We start from the raw sequence: 27,733 nt of genomic DNA, 5'->3' as shown, positions 1-27,733 counted from the left end.
GTGGGTTAAGAAGCATGAGTATGCAATATATTGTGGCACTATCATGTTGTTTTATTCCATTGTACGGTGAACAGTTATGAAGCACATAACAGGAAAATGGTTAGCTCAGTGACCAGGCACAAAATACCATGTTACAAAATTTGGAATGATATTTGCCATGAATAAAGACACCTTTAACATCGCAACTGCATGCATGAAATTATTTGTTTTAATTATTTTTATTAGAAAGAAATATGGAAAGTGTGCTTATCCTGTGTTAGTGGATAGCGTAAAGGGACTTCGAGGTAGACTTCCATCAACTTGTACGACCGCATCTTCCTTTTCCACATTGTACACTTTCTGATTAACATCCGAGATGTCCCTATTTTCCCTTTGCAACCCCTTACAGATGCAAAGCACATATTAGCACTCCAGCCTTCACACAAATCCATATTCACTTTTGACAGCATACTGAAAGTAGTTCCCTCACACCCAGCCATTAAACCACAGCATTCACTGTCTACCTGTACATTAAAGAGAGAAGCTACGAACCTCCAGGGTTCTGGACATTAATACATGGGTTTCATTTTACATGGGCAAGGATCCAGACAATACTGCTAACACATGCAAGTTACTCCTTTAATTGACAAGGATAATTAAAAACACAGCAAAAAAAAACACATCGAAATTTCAATAATTGAAGGAAGATGTCTTTCTTTGCCAACAAGTGTTATTGAAAGCATATGCACTGTGTTACAGTGGTAGAGATAATAAATGAGTAGCACCATTAATGTAGTCAGTCTCTAGTTAGCACCACCACCAAAAGGTAGCAATGGACAGCAATAGGCAAAGATTATATTAGAAGGTTGCCATCAATATCCTCTGCAAGAAAGAAGAAACATCATATGAAAATTAGAATTCATTAATATTTTAATAATATCTTACATTTATGAAAAATACAAAATAATCTAATATTAATTTATGAAAAATACAAAATAATTTAATATTTAATAAAGATAAGTGCGGCACATTGGTACTGCTGCTGCTGCACAGTGCCAGACACCCAGGTTCGATCCTGACCTCGGGTACTGTCTGTGGGGAGTTTGCATGTTCTCCCTGTGACTGTGTGGGTTCCCTCTGGGTACTCTGTTTTTTTCCCCCACACAACCTAAGGATGTGCAGGTTTGTAAGTTAATTGGCCTCTGTAAATAGCCCCCAGTGTGTAGAGAGTGGACGCAAAAGCGGGATTACGTAGAACTGAGAATGCGTGAATCTGTGGAATTTTTTGTCACAAAAGGCTGTGGAGGTCAAGTCAGTGGATCTTTTTAAGGCAGAGATAGATGGATTCTTGATTAGTACAGCTGTCAGAGGTTATGGGGAGAAGGCAGGAGAATGGGGTTCGGAGGGAGAGGTAGATCAGCCATGATTGAATGGTGGAGTAGACTTGATGGACCAAATGGCCCAATTCCTTATGACCTTATGAAGGGCCTGTTTTAAGCAGCTTAACATAACAAAATTATGCTTATTGATAGCTGAGCAAGCACAGAAGAATTTACCAATAATACTTTGAAATTATGTGTAAAATTGTGCATTTTAGTCTCCAAGGGGAAGCCTGACATGTAATAAACAGTAGTGGGCTAGGTTGGGTCAGAAGGTTGGAGCTTATGAAGGCATCACTCCAGAAAGGGAGTGTTCTGTGCAAAATGGAATGTGTTCAGCTTGTTGAGAGGTACAGGCTATGCACAAGGCATTATACCTCCTGTGCCAGTCTGACCAAAACTAGCCTTTTATATTAAAAAAAGCAGGAAGGTTATCCACTACACCTGCTTAACATTATGTCCCAACCCAAAAATTGTAAATCGGCCATACAATATTGACTGCATAGGAAAAGTGAGTACAATTCTTCAGCTCAAAGGCTCTTCATCAGAATGGGAAAAAAGAGAAATCAAATAGTCTTAAGTTGCAGAGAGGGTAGGGGAGTGATGAATAGGACAAAGGGAATTGTACTGTTATGGGCCTGTCCCACTTACGGTAAAATTTTCGGCAAATTCCGGCACCCGTCATAGGTCGTTGCAGGTGGGCGAAAATTTTCAACATGTTGAAAATCCAGCGGCGACCAGAACAAGGTATGACTCTTTGGGCGACTACTCAAGACCATACAGGCTTCACCCCGCGACATGTCACTAGGGTGTCGCCTGTATGGTCGTGAGTAGTCTCCTAGTCGCCCAAAGAGTCATAGCGTCTTTCTGGTCGCCGCTGGATTTGTCAACATGTTGAAAATGTTCGGTGACCTGCAATGACCTATGACGAGTGCCGACAGTCGCTGAAAAAGTCACGTAAGTGGGACAGGCCCATTAGGGTGAGGCCAAGGTTACCAATACATGGTTTCCAAAACTATCCAATTGACAGATCAATACACCATCAATAATCTGTCAAACAGATGTTTGCAAAAACAGCATATCGTCATAGCAACCTTGGCTTCACCACAGGGTTATTTCCTTAATCCTATCCTTCCCTTCATGTAATATAATACAGTAGCAATTTAGATTTTCTCCTTCCCAGTTCTGACAAAGAGTTTTCAACCTTTAATGTTAGCCTCTCTTTCCATTGATGCTGGTTGAGCTATTGAGTCTCCAGCGTTTAATGTTTATTTCAGATTTTGATCATGTAGATTTTTGATTTTCAGTTATCACATTGCAATTCAAAGTTGTTTAAGGTACTTGCAGCTTGCAAATTGAGTTAGATAGAGCTCTAGGGGCAAGTAGAATCAAGGGATATGGGGAGAAGGCAGGCACGGGTTATTGATTGGGGACGATCAGCCATGACCACAATGAATGGCGGTGCTGGCTCGAAGGGCTGAATGGCCTCCTCCTGCACCTATTTTCTATGTTTCTAAATTGCCTTCCATATCCCATACAGTACGGCAGTAGTTCCACTAGAGAAATGAATAATTGGCTCTTTGGGATGATTAGGCTCATAAAAGACATGAGGAAAACGTGATTCTGTTTTAGTTTTTATGTTACTCTTCAGATATTCCCTAATTTCAGTTACATTGCGATCATGCAGACAGATCTTCGGTAAAATTCATACCTTGGAGTAAAACTGTAGTTGGTATTTTTACATAGATCTATTTAATTATACAGTTTAACACTTAACTACAGTTTAACACCAGCAAAACCACCATACAGGTGCAAAATGCAGTGGAAATAGGAATATTATTATCAATATGATTGGAATTATGATTAGCATCACATGTAAACATTGCCCTCCTGATATAAAGCTCCCACCCAAGCCTGTTTATGTTATCAGCTTCATTGGACAGTTTACTTTATACATTTACTATCCTTAATGGATTGCCAGAAATATTCTTCAGTCATTTTTGTAAATAACTGCCTCAAGGTTATGAACTGTTTATCAACATTAAACATTGCTTTAATCTCCTTTCAAAATCAAAATGCTGCTAACATGAAAGTTGACTTCAACCTTAACTACTAAACTACTAACAATGGGCAGTGTATGTGGCTGAAGATAGACATAAAGCTGGAGCAACTCAATGGGTCAGACAGCATCTCTGGAGAAAATGAATAGGTGACGTTTCGGTTCGGGACACGACTTTGAAGTGTCTCGACCCGAAACATCACCTATTCTTTTTCTCCAGAGATGCTGTCTGACCCGCTGAGTTACTCCAGCTTTTTGTGTCTTATCTTCGGTTTAAACCAGCATCTGCAGTTCCTTCCTACACAGTGTATGTAGCTGTTGCCTGCAGATACTCACCCTCTTTGATACCAAAGCACATGGCCCACTCCTCAAGGGCAATGTACTTATCGTTGTCTGCATCACATTCCTGGAAGAAGCGAGTGGTGCAGTGCTCCATTGGGACAAGGGGGGCACGGAGAGGAGCCAACTCAGAGTGAGAAAGGTACCTGGAGTCAAAGCAAAGGCACATTTACAAAGTGTAGATTCATTTAATAACAAAATCTAACTGTTCTACACACAATATACGGCCAATGTACTAAATGAGTTAGACATCAATTTTCGACTTTCCACTTAGTTTCCACAAATTAAAGTAACCATGTGACCGAAACGTCAGCTATTCCTTTTCTCCAGAGATGCTGTCTGACCCACTGAGTTACTCCAGCTTTTTGTGGCTATCTTGTGATCAACAGTAATTGGATAATTTTATTAAAAGTCCATCATGGGTACTGACCTCCCCACCATTGAAGGGACGTATAAGAGTCGCTGCCTCAGAAAAAGCAGCCAATATCAGACACCCTGGCTACGCTCTCATTTCACTCCTGCCGTTGGGAAGAAGGTGCAGGAGCCGGAAAACTGTAACATTGTGGTTTAGGAGCAGCTTCTTCCCAACATCTTTCAGGCTATTAAACACTACAACCTCCAAAAAGGCTCTGAACTGCATATACTTGGGGACATTATTTTTTGACTTTGCATTACTATTGTCTATTTATTTGTTTTTTTTTTAAATATACTGAACTTTTTGTTGTTGTTTATTATGGGTTTTACATGTTAATATGTTTACATATCTGTAGTGCTGTTGAGAAAGAATGTCATTGTTCCATGTCGGGACATCTGACAATAAAACACTCTTGACTTTTGTGAAAGGTGGGTATGGACATTATAAAGCTTACCTCCTGCTCCTTCGTGACATTTATTAATCTTAAATCGAGTCATCTGGGACATTTTGTGGTGTCACAGAAACGCCCTGAAGATGCACAAGTAATATCAAAACAAACTTTGCTACTCTTTTGCTCCCACTAATTTTGATTTACATATGTCATCTACAGGCAGTTTAGAGTTAAATAATCAGTCCAATTACTGGAAAATAAATATCAGTCAGCTTATGGAGAAGCTGAACAAACCTCCACTGGAGACTCCAAACCAACCAGGTAGCAGCTCGTTTTCAGCAAAATCCCTTCATTTTTGGATATCTTTTGTTGACAAATGTAAGAAAGAAATCTCTCAGGGTAAAGTTTAAAGGAGATGTACAACCATATTTTAATTTTCACACAGAGTGGTGGGTGACTGGAATGCACTGCCAGGGGTGCTGGTGGAAGCAGAGATGATAGTGGTGTTTAACAGGCTTTTGGATGAGTACATGGATGTGCAGGGAATGAAGGGATGTGGTGGGAGAGTCCAGGACTAGAGGCCATAGCCTCAGAACTAAAGGACATTCTTTTGGGAAGGAGAGGAGGAGAAATCTCTAGTCAGAGGGTGGTGAATCTGTGGAATTCTTTGCTGCAAAAGGCTGTGGAGGCCAAGTCAGTGAATATTGTTAAGGCAGAGATAGATAGATTCTTGATTAGTATGGCTGTCAGTGGTTATGGAGAGAAGGCAGGAGAATGGGGTTATGAGGGAGAGAAAGATCAGCCATGATCGAATGGCGAAGTAGACTTGTTGGGCTGAATGGACCAAACTAAACTTGATGGGCCAAACTAAACCTCTGATCAAAAGATATTCTGTGTTCCTGGTGAAGCTTACTTGTCAGCTGGGTGTTGGTCAAGTTGTCCGAATTGCCAGTGAACGGGGAAGACGAACATGTTGTAGTTCTTCTCAAAGTCATGAGCCAGAAGGTCCGCTGAGTGCTCTCCATCCAGCAGACGCTTTTCATTTTCATACATCTTCTTAACCTGTTGAAGGGAAGAACAGTCAGACTAGTCTGAAGTCCGAAGAAAGGTCTCGACCCAAAACGTCACCCATTCCTTCTCTCCAGAGATGCTGCCTGAGTTACTCCAGCTTTTTGTGTCTATCTTCGGTTTAAACCAACATCAGCAGTTCCTACACAACAGTCAGTCATGCTGTGGTCAGGAAGAAAATCAAAAAGTAAATCTGCAGATGCTGAAAATCTGACGTGAGAACAGATAATAATAGCGGTAAAACTCAGCAGGTCAGGCAGCATCTGTGGAAAGAGAAGTAATTGCCACTTCAGTTTAAAGACAGATTATCAGTGCGGCCCAACGGCACTTTTGGCAGAGTTGCTGCCTCATAGCATCTGAGACCCAGGGGTCGATCTGGACCTTGGGTGCAGTTTATGTTGAGTTTGGACTCTCCCTGTGATCACATGAGTTTCCTTCAGGTGCTCCGGTTTCCTCCCACATCCCATAGTTGAGCAGGTTTGTAGGTTAATTGGCCTCTGTAAATTATTCCTACACACTACAGTGGCACAACACAGAACTAGTGTGAACTGGCGATTGAAGGTTGGCATTGACGATGGGCCCCGAAAGGCCTGTTTCCATGCAATATCACTAAACCAGCGGTGTCAAACTGATTTAAACTCATTTTAGGTCACGGGCAAAATGCGACTTCATGCTCTCCGGATCGTGCCGCGCACACGCAAACGCAGTCCGATCCGGCACCGCGGACAGCTGCAGCCCGCTCTAGCATCGGGGAAATCATCGGATCCCTTCACGGGCCACATCCAGCCGGCGTGTTTGACACCCCTGCACTAAACTAAAGTCTAAATTGAGCAAACTTTACACATACCACATGGAAACAGGCCCTCCAGCCCACCAAGCCCGCGCTGACCAGCGGTAGACTAGCACTACCCTACACACTAGGGACCATTTACAATTTACAGAAGCCAATCAACCTACAAACCTATATAGGTTTGGAATTGAAGCATCCGAAGAAAACCCACGTGGTCACAGGGAGAAAGTTCAAACTATGTACAGACTGAGCACCTGTGGCCAGGATTCAACCCAGGTCTCTGGCGCTGTAAGGCAGCAACTCTACTGCTGCGCCACTGTGATCTTTCCTCAACTGTACCTGTGCCAATATTAAACCTAAACCCTAAATGCAGTGCCCTGAGCTGGAAACACACCATGGCTAAGCTGATGTTATAAAACAATGTTATAAGGTTTCATTGTGACATCCTTGTCATTTCACTCAGTGCATTCATTTATAAAGCCCAGTATCTCATCTTCTTCATACTGCCCTACCACTTTCATATATATATATATACCTTCATCTGCTGTATCCACTTTAGAATTGTACCCTCTCATTTATATTGTCTTTTTTCCAACCAAAATATAACGTTATATTTCTCAACATTACATTTATCTGTAGGAAGGAAGTGAAAATCACCCCATCCACCAGCCTGCCAATATCTTGTCTATTATTATTCACTTCATAGTTCACAATAGTTATAGTCCTCTGTGTTTTGTGTTAGCTGCAAACTGGGCAGTTGTCATCTCCATACCCAGTTTATTAAAAAAAAAGCAACTCGTCGGTACAATCACAATAGGGCTCCTCTGTGTGCTTCACTCCAGACTGAAAAACAACCTTTCAACGTTTCTCTGTTTCTTGTTATTTTGCCAATTTCCATCGATGTTATGAAAGCCCTTTTTATTCTGCTGGCTTCAATCTCAATGACAAACCCATTATGTGCCATTTTATTAGATGCCTGCACAGTGGCACACAGTGGTTCATTTGGTACAGTTGTTGCCTTACAGCACCAGAGACTGACTATGGTTTGATCCTGACTATGGGTGCTGTCTGTATGGAATTTCGGGCATTCTCCCTGTGACCTCGTGAGATTTCTCTGGGTGCTCCGCTTCCTCTCACACTCACACACAAAGACGTACAGTTTTGTAGGTTAATTGGCTTCGGTAAAAATTGTAAATTATCCCTAGTGTGTAGGATAGTTTTAGTGTACGGGAATGATCGCTGGTCAGCGTGGACCCGGTGGGCCGAAAGGCCTGTTTCCATGCTTTGCCTCTGAAGTCAGGTCTCTTGAAAGTTCATTGATTCACATAAACTGCATTTTCTATATGGATTATTTCACTTCAATTATTTCCATTGTCACTTTGCCTTAGAATAAATCTATTCAAATGATTTTTAATTACTTCACTCACATGCAAGTGATTGCTAATTCTGTTTCTAATAGGATAATAGAACATGTTGAAAGAATAACACACACTCAGATAGAAACGAGTTGGGCCAAGTGCCATCCTTTCTGCTGACCTGGATTGTCAATACATATTACTCTCTCCACAGATGCTGCCTGACCTACTGAAAATATGTGAGGTTATCCACTTTTATGGCAAGAACAAGAAGGCAGATTATTATCTGAATGGTGTCAGATTAGGGAAAGGGGAAGTGCAGCCAGACCTGGGTGTCCTTGTACACCAGTCACTGAAAGTAAGCATGCAGGTACAGCAGGCAATGAAGAAAGCTAATGGCATGTTGGCCCTCATAACGAGAGGATTTAAGTATAAGAGCAAATAGGCCCTTCTGCAGTTGTACAGGGCCCTGGTGAGACCACACTTGGAGTATTGTGTGCAGTTTTGGTCTCCTAATTCGAGGAAGGACATTCTTGTTATTGAGGGAGTGCAGCGTAGGTTCACTGGGTTAATTCCCAGGATGGCGGGACTGTTATATGATGAAAGTATGGAATGACTAGGTTTGTATTCACTGGAATTTAGAAGGATGAGAGGGAATCTTATAGAAACATATAAAATTATTAAAGGATTGGACAAGCTAGATGCAGGAAACATGTTCCCGATGTTGGGGGAATCCAGAACCAGGGGTCACATTTTAAGAATAAGGGGTAGGCCATTTAGAACTGAGACGAAGAAAAACGTTTTCACCCAGAGAGTTGTGAATTTGTGGAATTCTCTGCCTCAGAAGGCAGTGGAGGCTGATTCACTGGATGCATTCAAAAGAGAGTTAGATAGAGCTCTTAGGGCTAGTGGGATCAAGGTATTTGGGGAGAAGGCAGGAACGGGGTGCTGATTGTGGATGATCAGCCATGATCACATTGATTGGTGGTACTGGCTCGAAGGGTCGAATGGCCTACTCCTGCACCTGTTCTCTATGTATCTATCCCAGTCTGAAGAAACGTCACATATCCATGTTCTCCAGAGATGCTACTTGGACTGTTGTGTTGGACTCCATTTTTACTGTCTTGAAAAGATATATAAAGAGTAGAAGCCAAAATAACAAAAATAAAACCTTCTAGTGATTAAAGGCCGAAGAGGAAATAAACAAAATCAATTTTGACATTGTCTTATTACTCAATCTTTTTCTAATGGATTGAAAAGGTTGTATGCTTCTTGCCTTCATCTTTTGTTTCTCAGTCAGGAGATTGTTTTCCTCGTTGTCGCGCTCGTAAAGGGTAACCAGGACATTCTTCAACCAGTCGCGCATGCGCAGTGGGAACTCAGTCAGTTCACTGTCCTGGCATACTTGGATGACTGCAAAGTAATCACAAAAGTGCTCATTTAGAGATGTTAGAAATATTCTTTCGGCATGTTGCTTCAAAGCATTCACTCGGAGAATATTTATTTTCCCATGCTGCCTAAACCTGGACAACCAAGACACTGGGCCTTGAAGTGAGATATTAACGAATCAAAGGTCTCCTTAGGCCTAGAGCGGATGTTTCAGAGACTTTGAAGTTGCAAGATGGCGCCAGAATGTGGTGACTCTCTGCGTGCTGTACTAGAAGTGGATTTATTGTACGGTATTATTTGATGGATAACAGCATTTCACTATCTCTGTATACATAACACAAAATAAACTTTTGAACACAGATGCTGTAAAGGGCCAAGACATTGGATATAATTAAAGACGGAGATTGACAGGTTCTTGATTAGGAAGAGCATCAAAGGTTACGGGGAGAAGGCGAGAGAATTTGGTTAAGATGGAAAAATAGATCAGTCATGAATGAATGGTGGAGTACATTGGATGGGCTGAGTGACCTAATTCTGCTCCTATGTCTTATGGGGTTATAAACCATTAACAACAATTGTATACCCCAATTGTGAAATAAAAGATGCTTTAAAGTTTAGTTCGTACTAACAATAACTAATGAAAATAAAACATCTTCTGATCTAAGCAGCGCTCCTTTAAAAGATGAATCTAACCCTTTTCTTTAAAAAAAGTATTGTGGGTGAAAGGGTGAAATTGAGCATCCGGTGAATGCTATTGCTCTCTCCTCAGTTTAAGTGTGATCTTCTCCTTCGTTCTCTGTTTTGGTTTAGGTTTATTATTGTCACATGTACCGGGGTACAATCTATTCAAACTCAAGTATAATAGAGCAAAGTGCAAGATATAATTAGCCATGTGAATGCAGCATGGAATAAACAAGCTAAATTAGATGACGGTATTAATGACGGGTTTGTACAGTTATAATGAAGAATAACACGGCTAAGAAATGCGTTTCACTTTCTGCACATTGTTATCTCCCTCTTCTATTTATTCACTGAAAGTATCCACTTCACATACATTTGCATGGTCCAATGTAGTCCAAGTGCAGCTTATGGCCCTTCTTGGTGCCTTCCAATGCACACTTGGTGGCAAAGAGCTGGCAGGCACTGTCGTAGGTGCTGTTATCAGTACCACACACCTGGGGAAAGGGTAGAAATATAAAAATATTACTGGTTTTAATAGAATATAAAATTAATCCCCTCTGCTTCAAAACACATCCTTTTTATGCTTTCATGATTTCTGCATCGCTAATCCATACCTTACAAAATGAATGATGCAAATATTAATCTTGCATTTTGATTTCATTGCAGTAAATAAATTATAGGCTGGGATGCATAACCGTGATCCAACATGATCTTGCTTCATTTCAACTGGTTGTTGATTTAAATGATTACTCCTTTCCCATACAAAATATACCATCAGTGGCAGTGCCTAAATGTTACAGTTAATCAAGTGGTGAAGAATTACTGGCTGTAAATTACTTCACATGCTCTTTAGGAATCCATGTATAAATGAGATGGGCACAGTAGACACAAATATAATTAATGGCTATTAAGTGAATCGTGCAGTTTTATGTTTTGACATTCCAATAATCATCACTCATGTCCATTTATGTTTACTCTTCCCAAATGTTGCTACTGATATACTTCGTAAAATATTGTCAAGCTTTTAGATTTAATGACAGAAACGGTATACTATTCAACTAAAGACTGACTATATAAGCTGACTATTTAAACTTGTCCATCATGCAGACTTGCACAACCATCAATGTCTTCACCGTTGCTGACGAGAAGCAAAATGTCTAGCTTTGAATAGTTAGATACATTATGGAAGATCTGTTCTGCCGATAATTATTCTGTCATTTGTCCTCAATACCCCTTTACGATCTCCAGCTCATTGTAGCAAACAACTTCAGTAACGTCCCATTTTGTAATTCCCTCTGACATGTGGGCTATTTTGATTCTCCCTTATCAATTGTGTTGCACCCTGCCGAACCTCTTTGACAGCTTTCTCAGTGACTATAACATTATTCTGTTGGGAATAGTTTGAAACTGACCTTCTCAAATTCAACTGTGCTGGGTGGACAAGTTGCTGGATTCTGGCAGACACACATGGGCTCATTGTTCTCATCAGGCTCGCAAACCTTTCCTCGCTTGCAGTGGATGTTTTCACATGGATCTAGGAAATCACATTACACTAAATAAACACTGATAAAGGATGAATGCCAACCCGAAGTGTCACATATATACGTTCTCCAGAGATACTGGCTGACCCACTACATTAATCCAGCACGTTGTGTCTAATGCCCCTGTCCCATTTAGGAAACCTGAACGGAAACTTCTGGAGACTTTGCGCCCCACCCAAGGTTTCCGTGTGGTTCCCGGAGGTTTTTGTCAGTCTCACCACCTGCTTCCACTACCTGCAACCTCCGACAACCACCTGCAACCTCCGGGAACTGCACGGAAACCTTGGGTGGGGCGAAAAGTCTCCAGAGGTTTCCGTTCAGGTTTCCTAAGTGGGACAGGGGCATTACTCTGATGAATCAAAGTGGTTTGTGGCCCTTGAGCAGATTTCTGACTTAATTTCATTTTATTTCTTCTCCTTTCTTCCACTTCTCCCTTTCCCATCAGTGCGTAAATAAATTACACTTAAACTTGGGCAGCACAATGATGCAGCGGTAGAATTGCTGCCTTACAGCGCCAGAGACCCGGGTTCGACCCTTTCTCCTGGTACTTGTCTGTACGGTATTTGTAGGTTCTTCATGTGACCTGCGTGGGTTTTCTCCGGGATCTCCGGTTTCCTCTCACACTCCAAAGACGCACAGGTTTGTAGGTTAATTGGCTTGGTATAATTGTAAATTGTCCCTAGTGCATCCAGAACTAGCGTTAGTGTGCGGGGATCGCTGGTCGGCGCAGACCCGGTGGGCCGAAGGGCCTGTTTCCTCACTGTATCTCTAAACTAAACACATTATAAAATAACTAGAGAAGTAATGTGCAGAGTTATGCACTATGCGGTTAAATATATGGAAAGATACAGATAAAGGAGTTGGAAGTGGGTCGGTGTCAATAGTAAAGTGTAGTGATACTCATGCAGTGTTACCCTATATTCTGAATCTCAAGCCTCAAATCCAATGCGATCTGGTCAATTTAGATTTTGTTAGCCAGCAGAGACCAGGTCGGAATGTTTGAAAATTAAATTTCAGAAACAACACAAGCAACATCACAACGAGTGGATATTGGAAACAACCTTACTTACTTTCAGTATCAATCTCCTGCTTGGTATCATCTTCAGTTTCTTCAAAATCTCCTGTGGATATCAGGACTGGATTCGCTCCTACTGGCAATGCCTATTTGAATAGACATTGCTTGTTAATAAACTTGATTTTATCATCCCGCTTTAATAAGGGAGGAAAGTTTTCAGAATGCAGAGAAAAATAAAATCAGTACACAATATCCATCCAATTTTGCATTAAATGTTGATCATGGATGATTAGCTAAGATTTAAGATCAGAAATATAGAACTTGGAAAGGATGCAAAACTGTTATTGTAAAACTATAGACCAGCTACATATACATAAATATGTATATAAAATAAATGAAATGAATGTTTCATTTGTTTTATGAAATGAAATAAATCCCTGCTCATTTTTCACTCTGGGGGGGCAGTTGTTGACTTGTTTAGTTACAAACATGAAGCTTCTTGACTACTTTAGAAAGCACAGGGAATGAAAATCAGCTGTTATAAATAGTTTTCTGTGTGGTTCATTCAAGTGCAACTTTGCATTTGCTACTTGAAAGTCACAGGACGGATGCCAGAAACTGTCAACATCTATTCATGAAGTTCACTGTTGAAGATTAATCAAGCCTTTTGCAAACTCTTATCTGAGAGTTCCTTCTTTCTCCCATTTGCTCACTTTCAATTCAGCCTTCTTCTTCAATCAGCGTGCTTACATTTTTACTTTATTGGATACTGTCTACTTGAAATTGAAGCACGTAACTGTGCAACTCCAATCAGTAAACTGTAAAAGAAAAACCTAACTTAAAAGGAAACCTCGAGATAACACAAGTAAATGAGATTAATCAACCGTGATTTAGAAAAATTCCCTGTCTCCCCACAAGGAGAAATGAGGTCAGAATGTTCTTAAAATCCATATTCCAATTAGTTCAATGTTAAATGCAAAGTTTTAAAAGTTTTTTAAAAAGTTAAATGATGGCAAAAATATTGACATTCATTTTTGTATTGTGGGGATTTTCTTAAGGTCTTGTTTTGTTTAGGAATAAAGTGTTCTCCCAGAACCAAGGAGGGAACTTCTACAATGTTTATTACTTACTGAATGTCTGAAATTAATACTTCAGAACCATGAGATTAGTATTAACATCCCACCTACTAAGATATATCAAGCATAGCAAGGTACTTGGTAGGAAGTTAAAGTCAATTATATTTGAACAAGCAATAACAAAAGCAGTAGTGGGTTTTCTTTAAGTAGTGTAAATTAGGTTCTTATCCTATAAACACCTACTGTATTACAGGTTTCACTGCATCATGGTGCAACAGATTAATGACAGCTATTTGTTCATGAGATACTTCAGTTATTCAGTGTTTACTGGCTATGTTTTGCCTTCCTCTGGGGAATTACTTACTATCAAGCTCATCATTTCATTAAATATTGTCTTACCTCTGGTTCAGTTTCCTCAATGACCTCCACTTCAGCCGCAGGTTCCTGCTGTGAAATTAGGAAGATTAAAAAGAGTACTGTCATGTCAGAGCTATAATATGCAACTTTCAAAACCCTCTCTATTGCTTGCACTCAACATGCCAATTAATGTGCCTTTCCATGTCTTTAATGGATTGCAGAGTTCAAGAAGAAGAAGACGTGCATTACTTGCCTTTCTCCTGGTGAAAAAGGAAAGAAACATGGAGTGTATTGGAGATACATAAAGTGCTGGAGTAACTCAGTGCGTCAGGCAGCTTCTCTGGAGAACATGGATCGGTGACATTTTGGGTTGGGACCCAACTCCGAAATGTCACCTATCCACCTTCTCCAGAGATGCTGCCTGACCCATTGAGTTACTCCAGGATTTTGCACCAATCATTGGTATAAACCAGCATCTGCAATTCCTGTCAGAGTGCATTGAGTATAGCTATCTGGAACTATCTTGTGGTGTCGTTCTGAATGCCTGCTAAGTTGCACAAGGAGCTCATAATGTTTAGATTTTACAGTTGGAGTGAAAACAGATAATGATTTAGTTAATTGGCGTGTCCAACCATTGGTTACATTGTTGGATACATGCTCTTTGCTGGCACTGCACAATCTTTTATCCTACGTGCTGCATTCCTGATTACAACAGTTCTGAACTTGTCCTGTATTGCAGGTACTTACAGGAGCAGCCAGTGCCTTGCCTGCAAGGCATAGATAAAGAATGATCCAGGCCCTCATTTTGGTGGTTTAGAAATCTGAGGAGAAATAAAAACAGATATTAGGTTTCAATGCGTGCCAGTTAAAAATGTTATTATGCAATGCAATACAAGAGGAAATGTGTCACAATTTGGATCTTGCATGTTTCCATCGCTCTATATTTTCCTTGCTTAATTATGGCTTGATTCTAAATTTCAGAAATTGTTAGATTTATTTCCTGGAAGAGTGGAAAAAAATTGGCTGGTGAAGTTGGGATAGCCAGTGGCACATATCCAAACATTATTTGGAGAGTGAGATGCGGACGCGGTTCAAGAACAAGTTGAGGAGATGGTCTTTTTTCATAGATTTGGGAAATAGTTCTATTTGGAGAGGATTAAATTTTCCAAAGCTCTAAAGTTTGTGGCAAATCACAATGTACGTCAAACATACTGATTTAAATCTCTGCTGTTAATCCTTCACTATGCACTACATGTAATTTCTGCCCTAGTGTCACTTTCAAATGAACTATTAAATCTTAATCTCTTCCTTCAATTACCTTGTTTAAGGCAGATGACAACCTATGATAGAGAACAAGTAATTTTGCCTCCGAGTCAGAAAGTCAAAGGTTCAATTTGCACTACTTACTGGGGGAAGAGAATGAAGATGCATGCAGTAATGAGTAATTGTCACTAAGATGAAGGCTAATTTAAGGCCACGCCTGTTCTGTCAAGTTGATATAAAGCTGCACTATTTGAAGGATAACTGAAGAATTCCTCAGTGGTCCAGCCATCATTTATCCTACAGCCAACAGCAATAACACTGGTTACTGAGCCACTTCCCCCATTAACATCTGCAGAGCCATACAGCAAGCAAATTTAGTTCCCAGACTCTCTTACCAAAATAATTATCTTAATTTTCCATTAAATGCTTTTAAACACTATGAAATAATGAAGGCAACATATATTGTTGCAGTCTTTCATGGCACACCATTTCATGCTTACTTTGAAGAAGTTCTCCTCCTCTCTCCAACAAGAGTTCTGCGACACTCTCTCATGCTGCACCCCCCCCCCCCCCCCCCCCCCGTGATTCCTCCTGCTCTCCATATCTACGACGGTGTTTTATCCCTCGTTCCCCTTTCCCCTGACTCTCAATCTGAGGAAAGGTCTCAATCCGAAATGTCACCTTTTCCTTTTCTCCAGTGATACTGCCCGGCCTGCTGAGCTACTCCAGTCTTTTGTGTCTGTCTACAAAGATAGACAAGTTTTCGGTGGCGAGTCGATAGAATTCATTGCCAAAGACCGCTGTGGAGGCCAAGTCATTGGATATTTTTACAGTGGAGATTGAGAGATTCTTGATCAGTAAGGCTGTCAAAGGGTTATGGGGAGAAGGCAGGAGGATGGGGTTGAGAGGGAAAGATAGATCAGCCATGATTGAATGGCAGAGTAGTCTCGATGGGCTGAATGGCCCAATTCTGCTCCTATGATATGAACTTATGAATCGCCACAGTGCAGCAGCGGCAAGCTCCTCGATGGCAAGTTTTTAAACTTGCATTATGTTAAGCAGGACAAGCGTAGCTCGCAATTTCACCAGCAAAACAAAAGGGAGGAGAAAAGATTTATCCCCCTAGAATGCATTCCATGCAAGAGTTTTGGAAAATATTCCTTAGAAATTAAAAAGTGACCATATGAAGCAAAGTGAATGATTTGGAAAGCCCTTCAGTGATGGAACTCTGGAGATACAATGCGATAAAATCAGCTTTTTGGATAAACTCACTGCGCACTGGCACTTTGATGGGTTCTTTATGTGATTTAAAGGTTTTTCAGGGGGTCATTGCAAGGTCACTTCTTTCAGCCTGGAATCAGCTGTTTAAATAGAGACTGCCTCAGGGCAGAATTCACAGAGTGTCTCTGGGGCCATTTCTGCTCTGTTTTGTCTGCCTACTTTTAAAAAAAATGGCTTGTTTTACATTCATAATGCAGGTTTTGTGATGCAAGAGAAGCAGTCTGGGACATAAGGGGAATTAAGGGCACTAGAGTCCAAACAGTTAACAGTAATGGCACCATGCATGATATCCAGAGGCATATAAAATGGCTTGCAGCCCAGAATGTCATCTGGTCAATGTTTCCTTCATGACTATTTTGAGTAATTCTGGTATTAATCAGATTAAGACGTTCCTTGTACTTGATTCCTATATGATTTTGCTTTCACCGGTTAAGTGTAAAAGTGTAAAAATGAACTCATTTCAAAAGGAGGTAGAAATAATTTGCGATCTAAAATATCAGAAATGGTTTACCATCTGAGATGTGTAAAATCATGAGAGGAATATATATGGTGAATGCATAAAGACTTTTACCCAGGGCAGGGGAAGGGAATCAAGAACCAGCAGATATAGGTCTCAGTGAGAAAGAGATTTAAGGTGAGAGGGGTAAGATTTAATAGAACCTGATCTGAGCGACCACTTTTTCACTCAGATGTTGGTGGGTATGTGGAACGAGCTGCGAGAAGAGGTAGTTAAGGCAGGTACTTTAACAGCATTTATGAGACACTTGGACAGGTACATGGCTTGGAAATGTTTAGAGGGATATGGGCTAAATGTTGGCCATGTGGGACTAGCTTAGATGAGGCACCTTGGTCGGCAAGGGCGTGTTGGTCTGAAGGGGAGCAGTTGAAGTCTGAAGAAGGGTCTCAACCCGAAACGTCACCCATTCCTTCTCTCCAGAGATGCTGCCTGTCCCGCTGAGTTACTACAGCATTTTGTGTCTACCTGTTGGTCTGAAGGGTCTGTTTCCATAGTGTATGACTATCTAATAATTGCAGAGCTAGACACATACAAGAACGGTGGATAAATTACATTCACAGGATGTGGTGGGACATATTTGATATTTTCAGATGCAAAGGTGACTCATGGACTGGACCAATGACTTCCTTGAGATCAATACAATTTTAATGATTGATTGGTTAAGAAAAATCATATAATGCAGATGGATGTGATTTGTTGCTTATTGTGGACCAGACCCAGGCACTTCAGTTGTTTTAGCAGTTCAGATCAGACATGTTTATTTTCAGTTATACAACTTCTCCTGCTGACCATTGGAGTGTTATTTCAGCATTTTACATGCAAGAATGGTCCACCCTAACAGGATTACTGCAGTCACAAAAACAAGATCTGGGTGTATTTACCTTGGAATAACAAAATGTCAGAGTGAGTTTACAGACCAGTACATCAAATGAATTCCCCACCAGCTGTTGCTGTATAGGCTGGTAAACTCCGCCACATCTACAACTTCACTGGTTTCAGAAAATCCTTTCAAGGCAAACATTTAGAGCTAGTCCATTCGATCTGAACCCGAGCTGTTTGGGTCCTATTATAAAATTCCCTCCCCGAGTCCAAGCTCCTTAACTTATATGAACTTCAAACTCACATCGATATCTCTACTTATTTATTTTCTTTTGTGATTAAACTCTCATCCACAAACTCTCAATTATTTAAAATAAAATAGACAAAAATGTTTGTAGCACATCGAGGCAAAATCAAAATACTACAGACGCTATAAATATAGAATAGGAACAGAAGATGCTCAGCAAATCAAGCAGCTCCTGCAGTCAATACAAGCAGTCAATATTTCCAAGTCAATTCCTCTTCAGAGCAAATTATTCATATAGCCTATTGATATTTAACTTAATTGTGACTTATTAAAGAGAGTTTCTTATATCAAGGAGCTGAAAGAGATGGAAACACTGCATATTATCTTCATACAATGGGTTACATGGTGTGGTGATTTATAAGTTTCTTGGCAGTATTTTAGGTCAAGATTAAATCATATCATTTCAATAGTCTCCCTCCTACAGGAACCGTTTTATAAAATGTGTAATTAACTGACTTGAACTGGCCAATTAATAACGAAGCCTAATTCTTTCCTCAAATAGTAAACAGGGCAAGATGGTAGTGCAGCGGTAGAGTTGCTGCCTTACAGTCCCAGAGAATAGGGTTCGATCCTGACTGTGGGGGGCTATCTGTATGGAGTTTGTACATTCTCCCTGTGACCTGTGTAAGTTTTCCGGGAGCTCCTGTTTCCTCCCACATTCCAAAGTTTGTAGGCTACTTAGCTTGGTAAAATTGTAAATTGTTGCTACTGTGTGTAGGATGGTATTAATGTGTGGGGATTGCTGGTCAGCGCTGATTCGGTGGGCCGAAGGGTCCATTTCCAAACTGTGTTCCTAAACTATAAATTCTAAGCACAGTTCAGGATTTGGTCACAGAAGCTAGACAGCTACTGCAGGACCATTTTTCAACTTAGCCATTTGAGGCACATCTCCCTTTGCAACTGGGAGAAATCTTTTGATTTGATCTTTTAATTAACATTCATTAACCAAATAGATCAAAATATTTTAGTTTCTCAATATATTTTTTGAAATATTGCTGAAAAGGTTAAAATGCATTTTCCTCACAAAATTTGACCATTAATGTTTTTTTAGTCATAGAGTGATACAGTGTGGAAACAGGCACTTCGGCCCAACTCGCCCACACTGGCCAACAATGTCCCAGCTACACTAGTCCCACTTGCCTGCGCTGTGCCATATCCCTCCAAATCTGTCCTATCCATGTACCTGTCTAACTGTGTCTTAAACAATGTAATAGACCCAGCCTCAACTACCTCCTCTGGCAGTTTGTTCCATACACCCACCACCCTTTGTGTGAAAAAGTTACCCCTCGGATTCCTATTAAATCTTATCCCCCTTCATCTTGAACCCATGTCCTCTGGTCCTCGATTCTCCTACTCTGGTTAAAAGACTCTGTGCATTTACCTGATCTATTCCTCTTATGATTTTGTATACCTCTATAAGATCTACCCTCATCCTCCTGCACTCCATGGAATAGAGACCCAGCCTACTCAACCTTTCCCTGTAGATCACACCCTCTAGCCCTGGCAACATCCTCTTAAATCTTTTCTGAATCCTTTCAAGTTTGCCATTATCTTTCCTATAACATGGTGCCCAGAACTGAACACAATATTTTAAATGCGGTCACACCAACGTCTTATATAACTGCAACATGACCTCCCAACCTCTATACTCAATACTCTGACTGATGAAGGCCAAAGTGCCAAAAGCCTTTTTGACCACCTGATCTAACTGCGACTCGACCTTCAAGGATCCATGCAGATGGATCCCTCTGCTCTACAACACTACCCAGTGGCCTACCATTCACAGTGTAAGTCCTGCCCTTGTTCAATGTCCCAAAATGCAACACCACACACTTCTCTGTATTAAATTCCATCAACCATTCCTCCGCCCATCAGGCCAATCGATCCAGATCCTGCTGCAATCATTCACAACCATCTTCACTATCTGCAAAACCACTAACTTTTGTATCATCAGCAAACTTGCTAATCTTGTCCTGTATGTTCTCATCCAAATCATTGATGTAGATGACAAACAGTAATGGGCCCAGCATCGTACCCCGAGGCACACCACTAGTCACAGGCATCCAGTCTGAGAAGCAACCTTCCACCATTACCCTCTGCTTCCTTCCATGGAGCCAATTTGCTATCCATTCAACTATCTCTCCTTGGATCCCATGCGATCTAACCTTCCAGAGCAGCCTACTATGTGGAACCTTGTTGAACGCCTTACTGAAGTCCATGTACACAACAGCTACAGCTCTGCCCTCATCAACCTTTTAGGTCATGTCTTCAAAAAAAAAAAATCAATCAGATTTGTGAGGCATGACCTCCCACGTACAAAACCATGCTGATCAACCTAATCCCTAATCAACCCTTGCCCATCTGAATGCCCGTATAGTTCTCTGAAGCACTTTGGCAACAATCCAATGATGTGGAAGGTATTCTGTAAGGGCACACTTTTCCTCAGTGGTTGGTTTAATATAAAATTATTATTGAAAATGAGAAATAAAAGGAAATATATTGGGAAATATGATTTTTTTTTCATATGGGAGACTATTACTAAGCAGCAATTACAAACACTGCCATTTGGACTCTTGCTGCCCACTGTCAGCTACAGCACTTTAAATCTATGAAAATCAGTAATACTTAAGGTTTCATTAATGCATTCACAGTATCTGGAGATACGCTTTGGGAATTGAACAAGAATCTCAAAAGTGGAAATTCCATTAGCATTGGTGTTATTGTGACTTGACAATCAACTCTTGTTACATTATCCATTAATATATTTATGAACCAACGTTGACAGCTATGGATCTTTCCCCACAGATGTAGCGGATACCAATTCCAATTCATAGCTATCACCAAAACTGTAGAAAGCTGCTTTAGCATGAACAATGTCCACACCACCCAGTGCTAAAGAAAATCTCAGTTTTTCTGTTGATGAACAACTATTTTGTCTTGGAAATCAACATAGAAATCCACGGTGAGCTGAATTCGAACAATGTTGGATGATTAATTCATGAGTGAAAATAACACATTGCAAGTGGAAAGGTAACATTCAATAAGTCAAATTAAACTGAAATGTTTGCTTTTAGCAGTTCTATACAGAACTGGCCTGTACTTGCAGAATCATAAGAGAATGCACTAACATGTCCACATTTTTACTCGGCAGATGTACTGTAATTTTACTTGAAATATTTGAGCATCAGAAGCAACAAGCTCAATGATTTGATTTATTGTCATGCATAAACGGCAAAAATATTTTTTTACTGGGTTGAAAGAATTGAAAAGCCCAAAATCATTTCACTGTTCAAATTAAGATAATGCCTATGTTTACTTCGCTGCATGGCCATGATTTTAATATTCATGTTAACACAACATTTTAATGTCGGATATAGTCTGAAGAAGGGCTCCGGTCCGAAATGTCGCCTGTCCATCCCCTCCGCAGATGCTGCCTGACTCATTGAGTTAGTCCAGCTCTTTGTGTTTTGTTCAAGATCCCAGCATCTGCAGTTCTCTGTGTCTCCATTCAATGATGTTGCTGTGGATGTTAGTGAGGATATTTGGCACACTGACTATATAAATTATGAAGCATAAACATTTGCCACAAAAGTCCAATCTACCAGGGGTATTGGTGAGTTTGAGTTATTCTGGCCCTTTTGATTAATGCATGCCCTTAATTTGCATAAACACAAACTACAATGCCACCTCATAAAAGTGAACAATGTCACGTTTCAGAGATAACTTCTGTCTACTAATGTTAAATCATTAATCACAATGAATGCGTTTATTTGTTTGTTGTGTTCAATGGCCTCAATGAAGACATGTTTTGTATTTAAGATTATAATAATCAGCTGTGTGTAGCATAATTATATGCATCAGTGGCAGCTGCAGAACTATAATGCAATGCTTTGAACATCCTCTTGTCTGGTATAATTATGTCAAAAACAAATTCCCACTTCCACACAAAATACAGTTTTAAATTTAAAATATATAGTTTCCAGACTAATTGTGCGGGACAGCAAAAGAGGCATCTCCTTATGTGTTCCCAGACCAGGGGCACCAAGAGACACAACTAGGGTTGACAACTTTCTCACTCCCAAATAAGGGACAAAAGGTCAAAATAAGGGGAAAAAGTCCTGGCAGCAATTCATTGACCGACTCGACCGAGGCTGGGTGAATGATGAGTTGGCCCAGGCACTGGACTGCACACAAAGCCCAGCCGGCAGGCCAGTTAGGGAGTTTTGGCCTGGGCCGTGCGCAAAGTCCAGCGCCCAATCCAACTCATGAACCGATGATCGGCCTTGAGAAGGAGGGGTGGTGGTGTCGGTGGTAAGCAAAGGTCTGAAGGTCAGACAGCTGGCCGGGCTGCCGACCGATGGGGCCACGGGCGATGCGCTGCTGCTGCACTCCATGGGCTGCACTACATCGGGACGGGTGAGGCGGGGCCGGACTCGGCGCTCCGACCCGACTGTCCCCTCGACCCGAGTAGTAGCAGCAGTTAAACATGGCACAAGGGCGGTCCCGTATGGGACAAACCAATTTTGCCCAATATACGGGATGTCCCATCTAATACAGGATAGTTGACAACCCTAGACTCAACACTTAAGAAAGTGGGCACGGTGCCTTGCATCCCAATGAAAGGGCCATAAACGTTCTTGTCAAGTTTACAGCGAAGGTCAGAGATATCCTCGTCTTTACATCGTTCTTTATTTGAGTTCAGAGCCTTTTAACAAGGATAGGTCATTGAGCATTGGCTGTAACTGCCTGTACTTTCTCAGACCGAGAGGTGCAAAGCAAATACTCCAGCATACAGGACATTTTGTATGGAGTCAATTCATTTGCAAACGCTTCTGAAGAATTAAGCGAGCACAATGTTGGGAGAAGAAATGAAAATGTTTTAAAGAACTGCAGCTGTAGGAAATCTGAAACAAAAATCTGAAAATTCTGCAAACATTCATCAGGTCAGACAGATCTGGGGGGGGGGGGGGGGGGGGGGGGGGGAGAGAAACAGTTAATACGTTCAGGTCCAAACCCTTTCGCCACGGATGGACACACATGCTTTTATTCGCGAGTCTCGGGCTACAGCGTGTCTGAGATCAAGGACTGAGTAAACACTATCCTCTGACTTGTGAAAATAGAGTTTCGGAAAGGTACAGGAAACGCTCCTTGCCCGCTGATTTCCTCTCACCCCCTCCCAGAGCTAACATGAACCTGGCTGCTTTCGGAAGTCAAGGGCACGATGTGAACAGAAGTTAAATTCAGCCGTGTTCTTGCAACCTCTGATAGAGCAAAATGCTGCCTGAATTACAGGGAAACTTCAATAATACAAATCCAAAGTAAGCAACCCATTCACCCCGTGGGATTCGGGAACAAATTTTCCACCCCTGCTGGTAGTTCCGCTCGGCAGATTGAGTACACAGAGAAACACTGCAAGGCACAAGGAACTGCAGATGCTGGAATCTTGAGCAAAACACCAGTCTGAAGATGGGCCTCGACCTGAAACGTCGCCTATTTATTTTCTCCAGAGATGCTGTCTGACCCGCTGAGTTACCCCAGCATTTTGTGTCTATCTTCGGTGTAAACCATCATCTACAGTACCTTCCTATGCAAGGTTCTCTGTGCCTGCCCACTTCCCACGGCCAGATGTTGCCTGATGTTGTAACCAAGTTATTCCAGCACTTTGTGTTCTGCTAAGGACATTGCAAGAGTTCACAGATTGCAAACGCCGTCTTGTGCAATTCCTTCTTTCGCAGAGAGAGTTGGGATCTCCCATTCTCAACAGGAGCAAATGGATGAGCTCATTGGAGAGGAATTAAGCCATGAAACGCCTCTCACAGTAGTTCCGTTTTGTTGTGCTGTCGGCAATGCAGCATCCGTCGGCTCATATGATCTCCCCGTGTCTCAGCCTGATTTCCTCTTCGTCCCACCTCGTTATATTATATTGTCTAATTAACAGCAAATGCACAACAACAAAAAGCAAGCTTGCGAATTTTGAGACCGGGATTTGGTGCTTCTCTCCCCCCCCCATCCCTTTACAGAAACTCATCTCCTGCATTTTCGCACCGCACGTCGATCAGTTAACCTTCAACAACTGTGTAGTGCCCCTCCCCTATCCTACGCTGTATGTCCTAGAGATGCACCGATATCCAAGCGAATTCAGTTGTTGAGTACATTTGTAGTGAAGGAAGGAACTACAGATGCTGGATGGCACCGAAGATAGGTACAAAATGATGGAGTAACCTAGCGGGACAGACAGCATCTCTGGTCGAGACTGAAAATTGGGTCTGAAGACGGGGCTCGACCCGAAATGTCACCTATTCCTTTTCTCCAGAGATGCTGTCTGACCGGCTGAGTCACTCCAGCATTTTATGCCTATCTTCGGTGTCATGATCCAGCATCTGCAGTTCCTTCCTTCACAGCTACTCCAGATATTCCCAGTCAGTGTGGTAAATGCGCGTTTGACCCGGGCGTTGACTATTTTGGTTTAACATTCGGTCATTCCCATTACATTCGCATCTATTACCCATACACCGTCTTCCAGTGTTTTGTGTCTTTTCAATATTCACTACTAGCTTGTCAAAGGGAAATTGGATATGGCTTTCAAAGCGGAGGGAGGGGGAGGGAGAGGGAGAGGAGGGGGGGAGAAGCAAAGGACTGGACTGATTCGCGGCTCTCTTTATAAGAGGCGACGCGATGAACTGAATAAGGCGAATCTTTTCCCAACCCTTTCATGCCATTTAGTGATGTCGACGAGTCCCGGTCGCCAGCTGCGGAAGCCCCACCTGCTGCGACCCCTCCATGCCTCAAGCAAACCACATTGCACCCCAAAGCCACTGGGCTCAACAACAATCTCCCCCTGTCCCCGTCCACCGGCCAGACACATCAGTGCAGAGCGAACCCGAGCTTCCATGCATCTGAACCACGTCTTTCTTTTACATCGTACAAGGCGTAGATTTAAAAGCTGCTTTGCAGAGACATTTTAGAAATCTTCCTTGCGTTTAAAGCCTAATCTCTCTCTAAACGTGCGCATCTAAGTAATTCAACATTGACAAGGAGCAGTGGCCGAGAAACCGCTGCATTTTGTTGGAAAGTCAAAGCGTTGGAAATTGAAATATTCGATAACAAAAAAAAAGTTGAATGCAAGACTGGTGATCCATTGCGATTACCGAGTTCGCTGCCACTAATGAAAGCCTAGAAACACATCAAAAGAAGTTTTAATTGCAGCCGACGGTCTCTACAAAGATACAATGGGAGGGGCTCTTTGTTGTTGGAGGTAAGGAACAAGAGTCCGTCATTCTCCTCGTCCCCGGTCTCTTGTTTGTCTATGTGGCAACAGATTACAATTGACCCTTCGTCGATCTGCCCCCATCCACAACCCCAATCTCATTTACAGATTCCACCCCCACTCGGACCCAGCCCTGGAATCCACACTGATTTACTCTCTCTATTCGTCGTAGAACAAAACTCACTTCTGAGAGTTTTTGTTCCTTTTCCCCCCCTAAACAAAAGAACCACAGATTCTCCAATAAATTAAACCACCTGCTTCCTAACGGGATTCTTCAGAGCTGTAAAAATAAACAATTAAACTCATAAAAGATCCGTAAAACTATGTGGTCCCAATGTCCAGTCTACCAAAGGACAAGGAATGTTATGTCCTTCCTAGAAGCAAATTTCTTTATACATTAATAAAAAATAAAGAGCAGCAGTAATAAGTAATGGTAACAGTTACAAGGCATTTAAAAATAACCGAAGATTATGAAAGCAAACGCAATGGTGAAATGCAGGAGTGATAGTTAGGTATTGAGCATCAGTAAGAATAGATGAATAACAAAACTGAGTAAAGAATAAAACAAAAAAAAGGCTATAAAAAATGAAACACGCGGCACACTAACTTTAGCAACGCGCCTGCATACATACACATTTACAGCTAATTTAATAGATTAGGAAAACGACAAGATGAGACTCATACCAGAGAAGGACACGTCTGAACGGCAGGGAGAGAGCACCGGGCTGTCTGAGGCAGTGCAAGTGTTCCAGTCTTTAGAGCTAGCTCGCAGGAAATGAAGCAATGCTATCCCTGGTGGGTTGGCTCTCTTTCAGTCGCAGTCTCTCCCCCCACCCCCCTCCTCTTCAAATTGTTCTGGATGGAAAATCAAATGCACAGTTTACTAGTGGAATGCATCCTCAGTCGCAGACCAGAACAATCTATCGGCAGCATTATCTGCACAGATTTATCCCACTAGGTTTAAAACTGGACATGGCCTTAAGAAAAAGCGTGGATGCCTTTAATTAACTCCATTTAGTTATATGTGCAAGTTAGATGTGCAAGTATTGATTTGTTAGCAAAGGTTCATCCTTTAGTTCAGCAATCGGTTCTTTGTGCCTTGACTGATTATCTAGACATCTGGGTTTGTTTTGTAAGGCGAAAAAACCTGTCTACGTGGCAAGTTATTTTTTTAAAGTCAAATGATGATGGCCTGCCGATAATTAGCACAGTCCATCTCGATATATGTACACCCTCATCTGTGTCCTTCTAGTAATGGAAAGCATTCATGATTGACAAGAAAAATTTAGATTTTTTAATTGAAATTAAATATTAATATTGGTTTTATCTATTTCGATAATAAAGACACATATTTAATAAATATCTGTATGGGTTGTAAAATCAAAAATTGGGAAATGTTCCAAATCAATTTATGTCGATAAAGGAGTTAATCGATTGTAAAATGATTTTGCTTAATATTTAGCCTGGATTCTTGGCTGATTATTTCTTCTTTAGAATATGCTGAGCTCATGGTTGCATTTCTACTAAAATCAAATTCAACAGTATACTCCATTTATCTGCACTAACAAGAGCTGATGGATTCTACACATTTTCTGGCCAATATTAATCCCTTAACTAACATCATAGAAATATATGTTGGCATGACCATCTTGCCTTCTGAGTGATAATTCTGTGTTGAGATGGTTGGTGCATTTCCCAACATTACAACAGGGATTACTTTTCAGAAGTGTTTTATTAAGAACATAAGAAACAGGAGCTGAAATGATCCATATGACATTTTGAGCTTGCTCCAACATTCAATAAAATCACTACTGTTCTGAATGGGGTCTCAGATATACTTTGTGCTTATTCCCCATTCTCTTGATCCCTCCCGAGACAAAACATCTACTCATCTCAAATGAGTAGGTTAATCATCATCATCTATTCATACAAGGAACTGCAGATACTGGTTTGCAACAAAAAGACACAAAGTGCTGGAGTAACTCTGGCTCCGGCAGCAACTCTGCAGAACGTGGACAGATGACGTTTTTGGTTCGGGACCATTGATCCAGAGACGTTGCATGACCTGCTGAGTTACTCCAGCACTTTGTGTCTTTTTTTAAAAATCTACCCATCTCATCCATGAATAGTTTGAATAAATTCACGAGGGTAATTGATTGGGTGAATGCACAGTCTTTTACGCAGGGTATGGAAATCAAGAAACAGAGGACAGAGGTTTAGGGTGAAAAGAGAAAGATTTAATAGAAACCTGAGGGGCAGCATATCACTCAAGGATGGGTAGGTATATTGAATGAGCTGCCAGAGGAGATGGTTGAGGCAGGTATTACAATTTAAATTACACTTGCACAGGTACATGGATAGGAATGTTCCAGGGGGATTGGGTTAAAGGTGGGCAAATGGAACTAAGTCATTTGGGGGCATCTTGGTCAGCATAGGTGAGTTGGG

General features: G+C 41.3%; 1 protein-coding gene across 2 annotated transcripts; it reads right to left on the bottom strand.

Moving 5' to 3' along the window:
* Positions 1-30: 30 nt before the first annotated feature.
* On the bottom strand, positions 31-26,129 carry sparc (secreted protein acidic and cysteine rich). Of its 2 annotated transcripts, none has more exons than XM_033029912.1 (10): positions 25,973-26,129; positions 14,582-14,655; positions 13,877-13,924; positions 12,457-12,547; positions 11,258-11,379; positions 10,219-10,339; positions 9,052-9,188; positions 5,476-5,624; positions 3,754-3,902; positions 31-861 (listed from the first exon to the last, which is right to left on the bottom strand). In XM_033029912.1, the coding sequence occupies exons 2-10, from the start codon at positions 14,636-14,638 to the stop codon at positions 833-835; spliced, it is 903 nt and encodes a 300-aa protein (XP_032885803.1). In that variant the 5' UTR covers positions 14,639-14,655; positions 25,973-26,129; the 3' UTR covers positions 31-832. The 2 variants fall into 2 exon arrangements, with proteins under 2 accessions (XP_032885803.1, XP_032885805.1); XM_033029914.1 differs by having other exon boundaries at positions 13,877-13,921.
* Between the last annotated feature and the right edge of the window lie 1,604 nt (positions 26,130-27,733).

The sequence above is a fragment of the Amblyraja radiata genome, chromosome 11 (assembly GCF_010909765.2).
Source record: "Amblyraja radiata isolate CabotCenter1 chromosome 11, sAmbRad1.1.pri, whole genome shotgun sequence".
Lineage (NCBI taxonomy): Eukaryota > Metazoa > Chordata > Chondrichthyes > Rajiformes > Rajidae > Amblyraja > Amblyraja radiata.
Note: the sequence above shows the minus strand (reverse complement) of the source record. Positions and strands in the feature narration are given on the sequence as shown.

Coding starts and splice junctions, on each gene's coding strand:
- sparc (XM_033029912.1), bottom strand. CDS start 14,638: ATGAGGGCCTGGATCATTCTTTATCTATGCCTTGCAGGCAAGGCACTG. Junction 3,903..5,475: donor GACCAACACCCAGCTGACAA/GTAAGCTTCACC, acceptor CTTTGACTCCAG/GTACCTTTCTCACTCTGAGT. Junction 862..3,753: donor GTGCTTTGGTATCAAAGAGG/GTGAGTATCTGC, acceptor TCTTTCTTGCAG/AGGATATTGATGGCAACCTT.